Source organism: Bactrocera dorsalis, chromosome 4 (assembly GCF_023373825.1).
Source record: "Bactrocera dorsalis isolate Fly_Bdor chromosome 4, ASM2337382v1, whole genome shotgun sequence".
NCBI lineage: Eukaryota > Metazoa > Arthropoda > Insecta > Diptera > Tephritidae > Bactrocera > Bactrocera dorsalis.
The window spans coordinates 61898401-61917882 of NC_064306.1; the positions used below are offsets into that span (position 1 = coordinate 61898401).

Consider the following 19482-nt stretch of genomic DNA (forward strand, 5'->3'; position numbering starts at 1 on the left):
TCAATAAACGCATGGGTGACTGTGTGTGTGTGCGTGCGAGGAATGCTGAATTTTCAATTGATCATTGGCGAATGAAGCCACACAAACGCTGAAACTTAAAAACACCGTTAATGAAATAGCTGCAGTTGCAGCTGCCCGTCTTGCCGCTGTGTTGGAGTAAACTGCACACACATACACATACAGTTAATTGTACCTATGTATGTATGCATGTATGTGCGTATCCACCTTGTAAGCAAGCGACAACTTGTTAGGAGGCGGTCGGTCATTGTATCTAATGTGCTCATTGCCGATCGCAAGTAACGTCAACAGCAAAACAAAGAAAATTACAAAAAAAAACTATTGCAACAACAACAACAAATTATAGTGAGCAGCAGCAGCAGCCGGCTGACGTTGATGAAATAAGAAACGGTTGTTGGATGCCAGCAACCGGCAAAAGTTAGCTGAGAAACAAGAGCGCAAACACACATATATGTATATACACATACACATGTACACATACAAATATAAAAAGCTTCATTTTGCTATAAAATCTATGTAAATGTAGTTACGTACACACATAATTGTAAATTTAATGCCGCTTAGAATATCGCAGCGCATTAGCAACAACAATAACTAACAATGAATTCGTTAGAAAAATTATTATTACCATAATAACAAAGCGAAGCAAAACAGCAACAGAAACAGAAGAGTGAAAAGCAACCTACACACTACACACTGGCGAAAACATAACAACAAAAGCAGCAAATAACAAAAAAACAATAATAAAACAAAAATATAAATAGAAAACAAATGAAAATGTGTTGTGTAATACAAAAACAATAACATTATAGACAATTCTGAAAATGGCGAAAAGTGGCATTTGATTTCTAAATTCCTATGAAGAAAGCTTTGTTCTACAGCATGTGTGTGTGCGTATAAAAGGTGATTTATCACTTAAAAATTTAAAAATTACACATTTTTGGATGAAGATACGACTCCGAAGCACAAGTATAATTAAACAAAAATTTAATTAAATAATAATTTATTAAAAAAAATTCTTTAAAAAAAATTTTATTAAGGAAAAAAATTGATTAAAAAAAATATATAAAAAAATATAAAAAAATAAAAAAAATATAAAAAAAATAAAAAAAATATAAAAAAAATATAAAAAAATAAAAAAAGTATTTAAAAAATATAAAAAAAATATTAAAAAAAACATTAAAAAATATATTTAAAAAAATTATTAAAAAAAATTATTTAAAAGAATTATTTATAAAAATTATTAAAAATATATTTTATTAAAAAAAAAATATTTATAAAAATGATTAAAAAAATATTTTATTAAAAAAAAAATATTAAAAGAAAAAAATATTAAAAAAGAAAGTATTTAAAAAAAATTATTAAAAAAACATTTATAAAAATTATTTTAAAAAAAATTATAAAAAAAAATATTACAAAAAAAAAATATTTATAAAAATTACTTTAAAAAAATATTTTAATAAAAAAATTTATAAAAAAAAATTATTAAAAGCAAATTATAAAAAAATTACTAGAAAATTAATTTTATTTAAACGAAGAAAAAATTTATATGAAATCAGCTCAACTCAATTTTTGTAAATTTTCAAAATATATTTTAAAGGTTATGTTGACACTTCATTTTACTATAATAAAGTTTTTTAAGACCGACAGATAAAACTGTGTAAGGAAAAAAAATGGGTTTGTGACATTTTTTATGAAAATAAAAATAATTTCAGTGCAAATATGTGGCTATTGAACTAAACATAAATAACTTGAAATTATAAAATTATGAAGAATTTAAAAAATATGCAGATTGATTTCACGATTTGTCAAAATCTAATTCCTTCGACAAGACGATAATATGAAAGTTAATTTGACTGTAATAAAGATTTCTAAGACCGACATATGTACATAAAAGATATGGGACTGCATACGATATATACATACATAACGGGTGATTTTTTTGAGGTTAGGATTTTCATGCATTAGTATTTGACAGATCACGTGGGATTTCAGACATGGTGTCAAAGAGAAAGATGCTCAGTATGCTTTGACATTTCATCATGAATAGACTTACTAACGAGCAACGCTTGCAAATCATTGAATTTTATTACCAAAAATCAGTGTTCGGTTCGAAATGTGAAAATCCGCTTTTTTATCGACAAATTTTGTTCAGCGATGAGGCTCATTTCTGGTTGAATGGCTACGTAAATAAGCAAAATTGCCGCATTTGGGGTGAAGAGCAACCAGAAGCCGTTCAAGAACTGCCCATGCATCCCGAAAAATGCACTGTTTGGTGTGGTTTGTACGCTGGTGGAATCATTGGACCGTATTTTTTCAAAGATGCTGTTGGACGCAACGTTACGGTGAATGGCGATCGCTATCGTTCGATGCTAACAAACTTTTTGTTGCCAAAAATGGAAGAACTGAACTTGGTTGACATGTGGTTTCAACAAGATGGCGCTACATGCCACACAGCTCGCGATTCTATGGCCATTTTGAGGGAAAACTTCGGACAACAATTCATCTCAAGAAATGGACCCGTAAGTTGGCCACCAAGATCATGCGATTTAACGCCTTTAGACTATTTTTTGTGGGGCTACGTCAAGTCTAAAGTCTACAGAAATAAGCCAGCAACTATTCCAGCTTTGGAAGACAACATTTCCGAAGAAATTCGGGCTATTCCCGCCGAAATGCTCGAAAAAGTTGCCCAAAATTGGACTTTCCGAATGGACCACCTAAGACGCAGCCGCGGTCAACATTTAAATGAAATTATCTTCAAAAAGTAAATGTCATGAACCAATCTAACGTTTCAAATAAAGAACCGATGAGATTTTGCAAATTTTATGCGTTTTTTTTTAAAAAAAAGTTATCAAGCTCTTAAAAAATCACCCTTTACATACATACATATGTACATATGTATGTATATAAGAAATATGGAATCTAATAGCGGATAAACCAAAACAAATATTTATGAAATTTTCTAGTTAATTAAAATTAATTCTTACAATTTTCAAGCCTTCGACATAACTCCAAATTTAAGTTTATTAGAGACGATACTATTTTTGGTTTATTCGATAAATACTTTCTGTCCACATGATTTTTGTTTAATTTACACGCATATTTCCGCTGAAATTACATATACATGTATGTACATATATACTACATATGTACATACTCGTATGTACATGGTATTAATCCCGTTTGTCATTTAGCATCTTCGAAATGCCGAAATGCTGGAAGGTTCATCAGTCTTGTGAAAACACGTGTTTACACCAATAAAAATTGGTAAGAGATAATTTAAGGTAGTTAAAAGAGTATTGTTGACAATAAAAATGCACATAAATGCAAGCTCATAAAATGAAATGCAAACATTTAATAAACTCACACATACATGTGCATACATACATACATATGCACAAATAAATCGCTTTGTGGCGGCAATTACTCAGTGGCCAGGCAGTCAAATTGCCAAAATTCGCTGAATGCCACGAAAATTGGCAGAGCAAATAATAATTTTTCAAAAATAAAGAAAAAATTAAATTATTAAATAAATACAAAAATAAATAAATATTCAAAAAATAATAAATAAAAAAAAAACATTAAAGTATAATAAAAAAATTAAAGAAAATCAAAGAAATTTATAAAAAAAATAGCAAACAAATTAAAAAAAAAAAAAAATTAATATAGAAAAAATAATAAACATAAATTAAAAATACCAAATAATTGAACAAAAAAATTAAAGAACATATACAAAACATTTGCAAATATTACAAAAAAAAAACTGCAAAAATAAAAACTAAAAAAATTAAATCAAAGAATTTATTTAAAAAAATTACGAAAATTTAAGACAAAAAATAAAATAAAATTTTAATTACAAAAATTCTAAAAAATGTACGAACAAATTAAAAATGTATAAATTTAACTTCAAAATGAAAAAAGAACCGTTCGTAGTAATGAAAATATTATTGCCTTTCAGACAAGTGTTCTTGAAGACCGCAATTTGTCGATTCCAAGACGTTCTCAAGAGTTGAAACTGTCTCAAACCGCAACCAGTCGGATTTTGAGAAATGATTTGGGCTTTCATCCGTATAAAATTGTTCTCACTCAAGAACTCAAGCCATTGGACCATCGTAAACTTCATGAATATGCTGATTTTGCCTTGGAATAACTTGAAAACGATTTTTTTAAGAAAATCATCTCCGACGATACTGATTTTCATCTAAATGGACAAAACTGTCGATTCTGGTACGAAGAAAATCTAAAAATTATTCATGAACATTTATATTCACCTAAATTGAGAGTTTGGTGCAGCTTTTGATCACCGTTACTATCAATGGAGAGCAGTAAAGATAGATGAAAACCAAATTTTTATGGCCGTAGTTAGAAGAACTTGAACTTGACAACATCTAGTTCCGACAATACGGAGCTACGTGCCACATAGCACGTGAATTATCGGGAGTAAAGTTTGGAGATTCGATTATTTCAAGAAATTGTGACATTGATTGGCCTCCAAGAAGTTGTAATTTAACACCATTAGACTGCTTCTTGAGTGGTTATTTGAAGTCATTTGCCTTTAGGAATAAACCAGACTAGCTTCAAGTTTAAGAAGGGGGAAAAAGTACCCGAAAATTGGGTTCATCGAATTCGTTCCTGGATGAAGAAGAATGGAAGTGTAGGTTATTTGAATGATGTTATATTCAGAACTTAATTGTATCGATTGTACCACCTTACATTAAATAAAAAAAAATTTGGATTTCCTTAAGGGGTTCTACATATATAGTTAGAAGACCGAAAAAAGCGAATTTTCCAGAATATTTTTGAGAAAACTTTGAAATTTATTGATCCAAAAATTTGTACACATGTTATGGCATCTTTTAACTATATTTTAAGGCAGAGAATTAGTAAAAAAATATTTATTTGTAGAGGAACTACAGCTGATCTCCGGGAGCTTCTCTCCAAAACGACGTTTTGCGATGATCACTATACATATCTCTGAAGTGAATCTTCTGAAATTAAAAAACCATACAGATTTCGTTTAAGTAATGCTAAATCTAGTAATTAATCGAAGAAATAAGCTAAATGTTTTTTTTTTTTTTTTTTTGAAAAATACCGGTTTTTCACAAAAAAGCGATATTTGACCAAAATTTCGGCCCTAAATTGTTAAAAAATATATATATGTGACCTGGTCTACGGAAAGGGGGCTTAGGTGTCAAAAAAATCAATTTTCACTTTTTAGTTGATTCGGATGGAAGATGAGAGTTGTTTATTTTTAACAGCTGTTTCCCAGAAAACTAGTTTTCGCACGTTAGCTCCCTTTTCGTAGACCAGGTCACATATATTTATCGGTGAGAAAAATCTTCGATTAATTACCACAAAATATATTTAAGAAGCTCGTGTTTGAGACTAAACGGTTTAGCCGGTAGAGTTTACGAGTAATATCGGTCACCTAAAACACAATTTTGAGAAAAACGCGTTTAAAGTTTGGCCTTGTACTGCCATGTGCTCTGATACGTCTTTGTAAATTTGCGTGTAACTTCGAAAATATTCACCGGAACGATATGAAATTTTCGGAGTGTATTCTTAAATTTTTACGTTAAAAAAATGTAATAAAAAATTTTTTTTTTTTTAAAGTCTAACTGTGTTTATCCCTTAACAATTAGTGTGCTGTAGTATTTTCTCAAATAATCTTCGTGAATATTACTTTCGGTGCTTGCTGGGTAGTTCTATACAAATATAGAGTCAGAAAGGTAAACATATGTACAAATATACATTTATATATAAAAGTATGTACATACATATATACACAAGTACCTTTGAATATATAATATAATCCACCGTCTCTCCACACACATTCACTTTTTAGGGGTAACTCAACAAAATGTGTGTAAATAAGTAACGCTCTAATAATGGGTTAAACGAAATGAAATGGAGTGTCATAAAAGATAAAAAAACAAAAAAAAAACACATAAAATGAATATGAACAGGAAAATAAAACAAACAAACAACTAACATTTGCTATCATTTTTGTGGCTCAATTGTGTATAGGTATGTATGTGCATTTTCATAAAGCATCGAAAATGGAGAAGGGAAACTAAAAAAGCGCAAAAGGTAAACTTAAAAAACTTTTCAAAATTTCAGCCACAAAAAAATACACATATTTATACATACAATCTCACACAAGTCATTGCGATTGCTTCAAATACTATTATATTGTGTATAATGCACTCAATAATTGCAGGTTATGTAAGTCTCTTCAGAAATATTTGCTTTTTTGGAGAGCAAAAGATGCAATTAGATGGATATATACAGTTATAGTGTGCAGGTATGTATGTATGTATAGCAGAGCATATGTGCCAAGAAATAATAATAGTTTTGCGGCAATATAATTGAGCGACGAGACAGTGTGCAGCAACAGCGTGTTGCAAGTATGCGAATATAAGCTCAGCGCACAGAATGCTGTAACCAGGCAACGAAGGAGTGTCGCCTACATACAAAGTAGCGGCTGAGAATGGGCTGAGAGGTGTCTATATAACGATTTTTGGGCGTAATGTTTGTAGAGGCGAAATAATGTGCACTTGCTGTATGTAAGTGTGTATGTATGTAATTGTGTATGTAACGGAAAGTGTAAATTTTCAGCTGCCACATAGAGTAAACAAGTGGACTGCTATGCATGTGCATGTGTGTGTGAGTTGCGCTACTGTATATACACCTGACTTACACGCCTAACGAACTGACTAAATGACGCGACTATATACATACATACATATCATATATACATATGTATGTATGTACATATGTATATATGTAAGTATGTCTGTATATTTCTATATTGACAGAGCATGTACGTATGTTTGTATTTGCAGCCGTGTGCACACAGATTTAGTATACTAAAAATGGCTATTCTTGGACCATAAATTCACACATGTGTTTCCACATACATATCTACGTGTGTACCTAGTACTTAACCACCATGCGTAGTACATGTATAGCGACAGCAGCAAGTATATATACATATGTATGTATGTATGTGCCGCTGCTACGCAAACGGAAGCATTTGCTGTTGTACGCGCATATCGTATCTGCCCTCAGTCATAGATGTTGATATCAATAGTAAAAAAGATAAGCGACGCTTGGCTGGCGGGCTGACTGGCTAGCTCTAGCTAGTAGTATAAACCCGTTGTTGATTGGAAACAAAGGAAATCGCTGCTTGCATGCCTATGAAGCCACAGCAAACAAACACACATACATACTTACATACATACACATATCTATCTTCATGCACGTAGTTCATAAATACATATGTATGTATGTATATATGTCTCAACTCATTTGGTAGTACATATATGACTTGCATGTGGCTGGAAAATTGACGAGAACAGCAACACCCAGCGCCAACAGCAGCAGCATACAACAAACACACACACACACACACATACAAGCACAAAGCCACATTCGACCATTGCCCATCAGCAAAGCGTAGAGATTGCAAAAAAAATATCTCGAGGGCCAGCAGTACACACTATCAGCTGCCAAGCAGCAACAGCAATCAACAACAACTAACTCAATAAACAAAGAAAAGCAGATATGCAAAACATACAACAACAACAACAACATGAGAAAATGTAAAACTTTAAAAGCTATGCGCTTGGGCAATCCAAAAATACACCGCAAAATTTCGCCGGCGTGTGGCAGACACCCAAAAAGCGCAGCTGCTGCAGCAACATTAGGCGCTAAACAGACCAATGTTCATATGTAATTGCACACGGCAGGCCCCGCAACACACAGCCTTTTCTACGGAAAGGTAAAAAGTCCAAAACGAAAAAAATCAAAAAATGTACGCCAAGAAATGCCACAAAGCCTTTAGGCAATTGTAATTCGAGCGCTTCCAAGCGCGCCGGCGTGAGAGAGCAAACGGAGAGTTTAGGCGCACGAAATTGTGTATGAAACTCTTTGTGTGTGTGTGTGTGTTAGAGAAAACTACGTGTTCTTATCATTTGAAGGTGCTTACGCTGACTCCCGGTCACCATGACGCAAATGGCGGCACGGTGCGACGCAGAATCAGAGCATCGCAGCAAATGAAATTGAGTATATGTACTCGTATATACACGATGTGAGAATGCGCTAACGATGCATTTAATTGATGTAAACAGGAAGAATCTTTACGAAAATTAAAGGCAACCTTTGAAAACGCGATGCTGTGCTTTACGGAAGAATTTACAACTATGTTGAACGTGTCTAAAATATACAAGGCTTCCTGAAAGATTATATGAGGCATAGAATATTATTGTTTCTGGTTAATTTCATAAATGTTTTGAAATAAGCGGTTCGTTCAATTAGCTTTGCAATAATTAAAAATTTGGGAATGCCACGGAAAACGTATAATGGCGTTAATAATCCGCAGCATCCGAATGCTAAATATTTTTTTGATATATGTATGTATATTAGGTGTATTCCTAAGTTAGAAAATATATCATTTTCGGTACTTTAGTACTGAATACGTCTTTTCTAACAGGGAAGGAAACAAGGGATGTTATTTTAGTGCACCAAAAAGGTAGACAAGCCGAGTTGTCCGTTCCCATGAAAGTCGGGTCTACGTAACGGGACCAGAATTCGGCCGAAATCAAGTCCAGGTTATTGTTGCAACGTTTATCTGAAACTACATATGTAGGTATGGATTAAAGCTAGGATAGTTATCATCGAAGTCCAGAAAACGAATTCTCCCGTCAGAGTCAGACCATAAGGTTAGAGATAGGACTCTTTCTATGAAGAACGTATGTGAGATGTATTAGAAACGAGTCTTGTTATGTTGCTGTTTAATATTATAGTTGTTGGTGCAGCCCTTATTTGGGTAACAAGGCTCAAGTTAATCCTCAGTGTAATCATGTAACGGACGCCCAGGAAACGTGCGGTTTCATCGGAGTCGGACCATATGGAAAACGATGTTAACTTCGTTAATTTTATAAAGTATGTAAAGAGGTGATTAGAAATGGGTGCAATCCTCAAAACAGCCGGTTCTACATTACCGGAATTGATCCGGATTTTAAACGTCGCAGGTCTGTCCTTTCGGCGATATTGTTTGAATCGGTAAGAATATTGCTGATTATCATGAAAGTCATCTCCAGTACGTTTAGGAAACGAGTTGCCGCTACGGAGTCAAACTTTGACAAAAAAAAGGTAGATAAGTAGATTTCAATAGACGCAAGTAGGGAGCTTAGTGTCATTCTGCGACTCTTTGCATGCAGAGCATACAATATGGACCATACGATATGGAGTTATAATTTAATGTTATGGTAGTTGATCCTCATTTATAATATGACACTCACTTATTTTTCTAAACTATGCCACTTCTGATTTTTGCGAACTCAGTATAACTTCCACGGTAGGTTCTAGACATCCAAACCATTCAATTGCTTACTTTTTAAATAGCAATACTCACCTGAAAGTTCTGTTAGTATTTCAATTATTAGTAACTCGCTTAGAGCTGGAACTTAATTGCTGAAAAACATACTTACTACAGCGCTTTGTGTGAGCACACGATCACCAAGCTTGTATCTTCGTTTACTTTTTTCTTTGCACTTTACTTGAACTTGCTCGACCGAGAATGCATTTCAATGCAGTGGACAAATACTGCAAATGCACAATCAATAACAACAATAGATCGCAAAAACAACAACAGCAGCAAAAAGTAAATAAATTGCATATAGAATGTAGAAGGAAAAAGTGAATTGCAAAAAAAAAGCCTATCAAAACGCAAACACAAAGAATGAATGAATAAAAAATGACGCGAGAACACAGAACTTTAGCCTTATTTGCCGGTGCCGGACCGTGGAAAGCGCGTTGTTAGCTGCGGTATGGCAGGGCTTGGGGTTTTTCTAGTGCTGTGCTGTCGTGTTAGTAGTAGTAGTAGTGGTCGTGTTGTGCAGTTAAATGCAATGTAATTACAGTTGCAATTGCTAATGTGCTTATTGAATTGCTCGTACAATGGGCGCACTATGACGCCAGCGATGGGGCGATATGGTGGGCGCAGCGGAATGCGACGACAGCGAAAGCGAAACGAACAAAGCAAAGTTTGTGTACACATACCTACAATCATACATATGAAAATACATACATACATAGGAGTATGTGACCAAATAGCCGACAATAATAAAGCGAATAGACGACGCTACAAATAGATAGAGACACACAGAATCAAATAGTAGGCAAAGTACATACATACGATCGCGCCCGAGTGCATACAAACTCAACGTCACACGCACACACATGTATACGAAAACACCCGTTTTGCCAATTTGCCTATTTCAGCCGACCGACCGACCAGCCGTTTTTGCAGCAGCCGAAGTCCCCACTTTCGGTCCCAGCGTAATTTACGAATTTTGCCGGCACTTGCTGTGCGCTCTGCTGTTGCTTGGTCGGTCTATGTACTTGTTTACGCTGCAGCTTCAAGCAATCTTGTCATTTTCATTTAGTGGTATGTGTTCGCTTGCTGCTTCGTGTGCGCTCACTGCGCTGCTCGACTTTATATTTACTTTGATATTTTTATGGCGATAATGATGATAATAATGTAGTGGCCTGCAGTTGTTGTTGTTATTGTTGCAATTCCTGTTGTCTTAGAATAGAAGTTATGCAATACTGTGACTTTTTGCTTTGCCTTTAGTCGGTTTTTTACTTTCTTCTTCTTTTTGCACAAAGATTTGGAGATTTGCTAAATAGATAGGTGTGTACACATGCAGTTGTACCGTTGGTATATTTGTATTAGTAGGTGAATTTATGAGTACAAGTGTGGTATTTGCTTGGCACACACATTCGAACACATGAATTTGTCGTGCGTTTCAATTGCACTAGCGAGTGAATGGTAATGATACATACATACATATACATAGTTATAGAGAAGCGTTGAGGGGAAGAAGAAGCATAATCTATTTTCATACTACTTTTCCCTATTTTATATAATTTTGATTTGAAATGAGTATGTTGAGTATAATAATTTCGATCATAACTACAAAATATTGAGATAAGCTTACAATCTTCGTTAGAGGATTTCGCAAAGTTGCGATTTTTTTTTCTTAATTGCGTTTTTATAAGAGGTGAAATTGCTACCTTTTCTGTGAATTGAATTAAACTTTATTTTTGTTCGTGTATACTGTTATGGTATTTATTACAATCCTGTTTAGGGAAGAGTTTAGAGTGTTTTCATTCACGTCTTCAGATTTCAAGGAGATTAGACCATTGACAAAATGGTGCTAGTAAGTGGATTAGTGATGTCACCTTAATTATAATACGTGCTGAGCTCACCACTAATGATGAATGGTTCAAATTCTGTCTTTTTTGTGCTATCAAGGCGGTTTGTGCTTCCAAACTACCAGAACCGATGTCTAACAAAGTCGATAAAATTCAGAAATTTTATATTTTTATAATTTAAAGTTGTAAGGAGACAGTTATTAATACAACTGAATTATGTCTGTATATATAAAAAAAACGTTATTTACTAAAATATTGCAACGTACCCTACTAATATCACCCTGTAGTAACACGCGCTCTGGTTATGATTTAGTTGCGGTTAGGGTTACTATCAAGGAAGAAACTTCGCGAACTTCTTATCGAAGTAGATTGCGTGTCAATCACGTCAAATCGTGGAACAAAAATTAAATGAAAGTCATAAAACAGTAATGAGATTTTTTTTAATTTTTGCGACTGTTAGCAGTGACATAAAACTAACAGCAATCGACTATGAACACGCATACATATGTGTGTACATACATATGTACGTATGTACATATATCAGAAGTAATAAAATATTTAAATTGCAAATTTGTATAGTTTAATCAAAATTCAATCAAAAAGAAATGTTTTTTGTATAAGAACTTGATTTTCATCTTTGGATTTGTATGACACCTACATATGTACATATGTATATGCCAGAGAGGTCTGACATCGGCAGATTCGTCAAATGTACGCAAAAAATTATATCTATAATCATTACTTAGCTATAATATAATTAAATCTTATATTTTTTTATGTATTAACTTTTTCTCCAATTTTCATAACCTCAAACTTCGGTGTGTGTATATTTATGCCATGCGTACAGTTTTTGTAATAAAAGAAATCCCAACTCATGGACAAAAACTAAATTTGTTCATCAACATACATTCAATGTACGTATGTAGTTATAACCACACAGAGATTTTTATCACCTGCTGCACCACCACCACTAAAATCCTCACTCAGCATTAAATGCATACGAAAATCAATGTCCAAAAGGTTTACACGTTTCAATTCCCGCTTTGCTGCCACTTAAACATTTTCAACTTCTTCAACAACTTCTCTCGTTCTTTAAAACTCAATAGCGCTGTAAAACAACCTCCTACTACACCACCAGGCATAAAAACCTGACGTACATACAAACCGGCATACAAGTGCGCACAATTGAGGGAAGAGTGGAAAAGTATTAAAGAGCAAAACTGGATGGAAGAGGGCATCACTATGGTAGTGTCATAAAATAACACTGTATGCCGCATCATGTTGCATAGTTACCACCAGGCAGACAACAACATAACGCGGAGCAACGGAGCACTTTGGAGAGGCAGCAAAGCATAACAGCAGCAGCGGTGGCAGCAAACAAATGAACATGGCGTACAAGTACAATACACGTGTACATAAATATGTTTATATGTATGGCAACGACAATCACAAAGCATAACAAAGAGCAGCCTGGTTGGGAGCTATTACAACACAAAAATTGGATGTCTCTATGTACATATGTATGTATGTATGTGGCTACATGGAAGCACAGATATGCTGCTGCTGTAGAGGTTGCTTTGGCAATGGCTGTTGAGCAGACAGCCTACTTCAATTGTCAAAAGGGAATCATGTAGTTCGTACTATGAACGTTTGTCTGTACAAGCTTTGCCGTGGTGAACAAGCGTGCGCTATAGCCATGAACAATGCGCGGCACAGAGAGAATGGTGGCCAGCAATGCGGCCATTTCATTTACCATACCAACGCATGCTGCCGCCAAGCCAAAGTGTATTGGTTTGCGTTATTTGCTTAGGCTTCGTGGAGAATCAAAAGGCTGTTTGAGGCAGTAATCAACATTGGACTAACTACTAGATTTTTCCAAACGCCACACTTGGATACACATTTATAATTAGCAAGATGTTTTGATGCTGGAATTCGGGATAATATTTAGTAGACAAGTAAAAAAAAATGGAGTCCGAAAAACCCAGTTCAAGAAAGCATAACTGCTTAACTCACACATCACATAAGTATGTATAACTGCCTACCAAATGAGAAATAGTAAAAGTAAAAAAATACAGTCATAAATATTTAAAATAATTCAGTTTACTCACTTTTCACGATGCAACAAGCAAATGCGATCCTTGGCCACTTTAAGCTTCTTAGCAATTATCTTCTTTAAGTTTTCCACTGAGATTTGTGGGTCCACCGTCACACCAAAGTTACCACCGGTTGTCGTATTTATATTCAAGTTGATGTGGGGTAGCTGTAAAGCATGCGGCGAGCTTGTGTGCTGCAATGTGGTGGCGGCAAGTGAGCCACTCATAGGCATTGTGCGCGAGGGTAGTATGAAGGCGTTATGTCTCGCCATGGCGGCAGCTATTGAGGATGTTGCAGAACCATTACTATTTGTAGTGGTGGTTGATGCGGTTGGTGAGGACGACGACGAAGACGTCGATGCGTTACTCGTGGAGGTGGAGGCTGCAACTATAGTGTGAGCTTTTGAACAACTAGTCGCGTTGGTGGCTGCTGCTGTATCCACATGCTCTGTTGTTAATCTAGTTTCTGATGACATTGATAATGTTGATGTTGAACCACACCCTATACTTGCATTTTTATTACTGATGTTATTTGTTGGCCGCGCTGTGGGTGGTGGCATCATATAGCTGGACAAGGTGGTATTGCTGCCATCACAATGATTTGCAACCCCATCATGTGGAGATGGTGACGCTGTCGTCCTCGTTGCGGAGGATGCTCCGCCGACAACAGCACTTGATGGCGACGGCGACGGCGGCGTTGTAGCAGAATCTGTTGATTTTTCCATGCCGTAATAAAATGTTTCTAGCTATTTTAAGTTTTTGCTTTTTTTTTTAATGGTGTATAATTGTGTATTTTCGCCTTTTCAATAATTCTTTGTAGTTTCTTTGTTTTGCCGTTTTCACAATTAGTTTTCTGTGCTTAGCAGCACATTGAAACACACAAAATAAAAAGGCAATTATTTCACTTAATTTTTTTTGTTTCTACTTTGTTTCCAATCACTTTATAAACACACACACTCACGTTATACATATGCAAAGCTACGTAATCGATCGATTTCCCCACACCTTGTGGTATAGTGGAATGAATGGCTATGGTTGCGCGCGGCCTACGTACACGTATGTAGTATATGAGATAGAAACGTAGACGACTTGATAGGCTTCGAAAAAGTCAGAGTGATGGCGACGGCGTCAACAACAACGACGACGACGACAGTTGTGAAACCATACAAAAATTGAAAAAGGCAGCCTTCGGAGTTATTGCAACGGCAACTCTATGCCCACAAAAAGTGAATTGAATAAAAGAAAAAAACACAAAATTTGACACCGTCCACTGTTGCTGCTTTACGGCTACGTACGTATTTAGTTTGCTTTGTATGTATGTTTTCGTATGTTTGCACTTATGTGAAATCCACGCTTGGCTGGTGCGAAGTGGTGAGGTATTCGATGCTGCTGCTGCAGCAGCTCAATCCACAAATAAACACAATGATGATGATGTTAATGTTTGGTGGTTACGTCGTCAGCGACAACCACGTTGATTTCTTCTGTTGCTGTGGCTGTAGCTTTCAAAATTTTCGAGGGCACACACGAATGCTGTGTGAAATCCACTTACAACAACAACACAATAACATAAATTAAATACAATCACTATTGCGGCTGCTGTTGCTGCTGCGGTTTCGACGCTCACAGAAATTCAATGAGAGCAAGCAAACGAACTAACTAACGATAGCGCCTGGCGATGACCACGACAACGTTTCACTAAAAAAAAATACCCAGGCCAAACCGACTCACTCAAAATTCACTAAAACCAAACGCACTCACTGAAAGCCGAAAAGCAACTGAACTCAACTGAAATTGTCTATTGTCCGTTGCCTGCTGGCTGGTGGCTGCAGCAGCAGCAGCGAGCCCAAGTCAGCTCGCCGAAGCACCGTTTCACCAGAATGTGATTTCTTTCTTTGCTCTTGTTGGTGTTGTATACTCTCTTGCGCTTGTAGCAACCTTGCGAGTCGCGAAAATATTTATAAATACATTTCAATATTCCGCTCAAGCGATATGTCGGTCGCTGTGTGATAACAGAGCGCTAACAACAGCACAATGGAGAAAGAAACGCTCGTAACAGAGAGCGGTGCGCTGTCGACTTCACTCACTAACGTTCGGAAACTAGTCACTTAGCATAAATAACAATGCGCACAACGCACATACACATACGCATATGTAAAGTATGTATGTTTGCATGTATTTACGTAAGCGCTTCTGTGTGCTTGCATTGTTTTTTTTTTGCATTTGCCTCCGGATGGAATGGCGGTAGCTCAGTGCAAACAAAATCGGCAATTGAGAAAAAAACTAAAACGGAATAGGCAGTGGAGCGAGGTGTCGAATTGGGCAATTGGATTGTATTTTCTTGCTTTTTTTACTTTTTTACCTTTGCGTTTTGCTCAAGGCGACGCACATATTAACATAGATAAGTACATAAAATATGTACATATGTATGTATTTATGTTAAAATGCCGCTTAACAAGGTAGTTGAGGAAATTGTTAAAATTAGAGTGGCAGTTTCAAAGCTTACATTTTATAAAATAAAATCGGCAAAATTATACTTCTTCTTCAAAGTTATACGGTTTAGTAAAAAATTAACAGGTTTCTTCTACTAACAAAAAAGAAATGCTTATGTTAAAATACATATGTGCATAAGTATATACGCCACTAAAATGGAGGGCTGATCCAGAGAACATAAAACTGTATAAAAATGTTTTACATTCTCTGGCTGATCATTGCGTGGGAGCCAAAGGCAAATACTTTTCGTGTGGTGAAAATTTCAACAAGCAAAACATCGAATTGGGTTGCCAGCTCCAAGGAGCGCCGTCAACAGCGCTGTTAACGTTGGCGCTACGCCGCTGCTGCAATCGACGACTGTTCTGCTCTCGTGACCGGCAAAGCTAACGGTGACGTCAGCTGCTGAGCAAAATGAGCAAACCGCGTGTTAATTGATAAACAGTGGTGACGTTGTGCAAAACAGCTACTGGTTTGCCCAAAAGGGGAAAAATATAATAAAATTCATAAAACATATGGGAAAGGTAAATCATACTCAACTCGTTATTACCAAGTTTCAACATTAGAGCGGCTTTAACAAAGTGATGGAAATACAATTTCCGTGTTTTCGGTTGTATATTTAATAAATTATGTGTGTACATAAAGGGTAAAGTAAATACATATGTATATATGTATGTATGTATATGTTGTGAAAATTGATCATAAGTATGTTTCAATTATTTAAGCTTGTGTCGTTGGCACCAAAACAACAACTCGTTGAAAGTTATTGGATCCATAATGTCAAAATCAGCTGTTTAGGTTTGTATTGCTTCGTTTTTATGATTCAAAAGCGAATTTTTCAAAAATTTCAACCAATGAAAATGTGTTTTTTGAGTGAAAACTGAATACGTATAGATTGTAAATAACTTAAAATCATCAAAATGCAAAATTCATGAAAAAAACATAAAACAACTATTTTTGACATTATCCAAGTCCAAGAACTTCTCCGTGTCAACACAACTTTTTATAACTGAATCATGATAATTGTTCGAAATTCGAATGTGGTTTTTTTTCTTGTAACATTTTGATTACTTTGCTTTAATATTATAGTTTATTTTAATTTTTATTATTTTTGCTTATAAATTATTTTCAAATAATGTACTTAAATAAAAAAATTACATAAAACACTTTGTTTTCCATATTTCTTACCTGAAATATAAATACGGGAGGATCTTTGCTCCACCCTGAAGAACAAAATTTGCCGTTTTCTGTTAGCGTACAGCCTTTTTTACATGTTTCTGTTAAATAGTAGCGAATATGTTAGAGAATGGTGAATTTCTATGTTCCGCGTTTTTCAACTCTGTTAACAATTCAATTGAGCATATCTGGCGGCGAATGGAGAAATCTACCTCTATAGCGTTTGGTTTGCAACAACAACAAGTTACTCTTATGTACGAATTCACCATAAATTGTCTTCAATACAAAGTAAAGTGTTGCCGTTGTACTTAAAAAGTTAAAAACAAAAAAAAAAATTAAACTGTCGATCGTTGATCCGGAACATAGAAGAATTGTTTTATGCTCTCTGGTTGATCGTCAATATTGAAGAACTACTCTTCTCATCTTTTGTCAGTTTCTTATTGATAAATTATGACTCAAAACCTTAACTGAGTTAAAAAGTAAAATGTTTGACGATTTCTAATTCCACTCTTTTATAAGATATATTTTAGAAATACTTAGAAAACGAGAGTTTTAAAACATTTTTTGAATTTCGTAAATTTTCTTATTTCATTTGGTAAACACCAGCGATGCTTTATTTAGACCATAGAAATAATTTAAGATTTCTTTTCTAAAGAATTAAACGATCAAGATATGTATTTTGTTATAAAAATGTAGCTACGTTAGTGTTTTTATTAAAATGTTAAGCAAAATAATATACGGCAACACTACTCTAAACAATTTCTCTACTAGGAAACGCCCTGTGCTATGGTTTGTGTCCATGGTTACGTAAATAATGCAAGATGGGTATATGTCTTAGCTATTTTAATGCTGAAGATGTGGAAATAATGTGGTTGTATTACAGTTTTTATAATAAAAATTTAATTATTTGATAATTAACTAAATACAATATTGGATGAGAACTTTCTAACTGTAAAGATCGAAAACCCGCGATAGACAAATTATGGCAATCAATTATTGTAATATATAATATTTAATTTATCTTAAGAATTGTTGTTCAACATAAATTTAAAAACAGGTGGCAACTCTTCTAAAAAACGGTTTTAAAAAATAAGCCTTTTCAAATTCCTTTGGTTTGATATCCATATTTCACCTTTCATAAATAAAAATTTAAGCTAAAAATTTTTAACAGGTGGCAATATTTCTCGAAAACGGTTTTCAATAATAAGCCTCTTTAAATTTTTTTAGTTTGATATCTATATTATAAAATTTCACTTTTTACAAGTAAAAACTGTAAACTAAAATTTTTAAACAGGTGGCAACATTTGTCGAAAATATTGTCATGTTTAATTTTCATAACGATAATGTAATTTAAAATTTTTTCTTTATATGTATGTAAAATTTTTTTCTTTAAATGCAAAAATTATAATTTTCTAAAAGGTGGCAACCATTCATAATTCTTTAGACGTCATAAGCAGTAAATATCCTCACTTTGTAGTGTTTTCTTGAAAATGGTGTTCAATTATAAGTCTCTTCAAATCCCTTTAGTTTCACCTGTCATAAATATCATTTTAACTAAAATTTTTAACAGGTGGCAATATTTTTCGAAAATATTGTCATGTTTAATTTTGTAAACTTTTTCTTTTTTCATAGCGTTAATGTAATATTTAAAATTTTTTAAAATTAAAAAAAAATCTAACAGGTGGCCACCCTCCAAAATTTTTTAATCATCATTATTAGTAAATCTCTTCATTTTTGTAGTATTTTCTCGTAAACTGTTTCAAATTCCTTTGGTTTGATATCAATTTTTCACCTTTCATCAATGAAATTTTAAACAAAAATTTGTAAACAGGTGGCAACATTTCTCGAAAATATTGGAATGTCTAATTTTTGTAAACCTGTTTTATTTTCAAAACGATAATCAAATATTTAATTTTTTATAAAATTAAAATTTCTAACAGGTGGCAACCCTCCATAATTTTTTTAATCGTCATTGGCAGTAAATATCTTCATTTTGTGTATTTTGATTGTTATTGAAAGCTAAAAAATATATTTAAGTCTTATAGACTGCCCTAGTGGCCCTTTACCGCCCTTTAGAAATCTGTGTCTACAATTTCCGCTTTATTCTGTGCAAATTTGCGATAACAACAACAACACTGAAATAAAACTCCATTGTTTTTATACTTTAAATATTAATCTTGTATATTTATGTGGTTATATTTGGTTTGTTTGTGTATTAATGCATAGATGTGTGTGTATGTGTGAGTGTGTCTGTGTCACGTGGTTCATTGCCACCAACTTTTCTCTAGTATGCATTTATATATACTTTATGTATTCATGTGTACATAATTTTAATGCTATTCATGTGTGTGTGTATGTGTTGTTTGTGTGTGTGTGTATATAGTAGCTTTAGTTATGAGAGTTCAGCTCATAATCAATTTGCAAATTCAATACAATTCTCAATAGTTGCTAAATAAACATTTCAATAATTATTACATAAAGACGA

At 34.1% G+C, this 19482-nt stretch overlaps 1 protein-coding gene across 1 annotated transcript in view; it reads right to left on the reverse strand.

The window, feature by feature from the left end:
* The window catches only part of LOC105229778 (midnolin homolog), a 73773-nt gene extending 58526 nt beyond the window's left edge, over window positions 1–15247 (reverse strand). Inside the window, exon 1 of the mRNA XM_049454246.1 lies at window positions 13350–15247. Coding sequence (XP_049310203.1) covers window positions 13350–14059 — 710 coding nt within the window. The 5' untranslated portion in view covers window positions 14060–15247. The remainder of the gene's footprint in view (window positions 1–13349) is intronic.
* Window positions 15248–19482: the final 4235 nt, after the last annotated feature.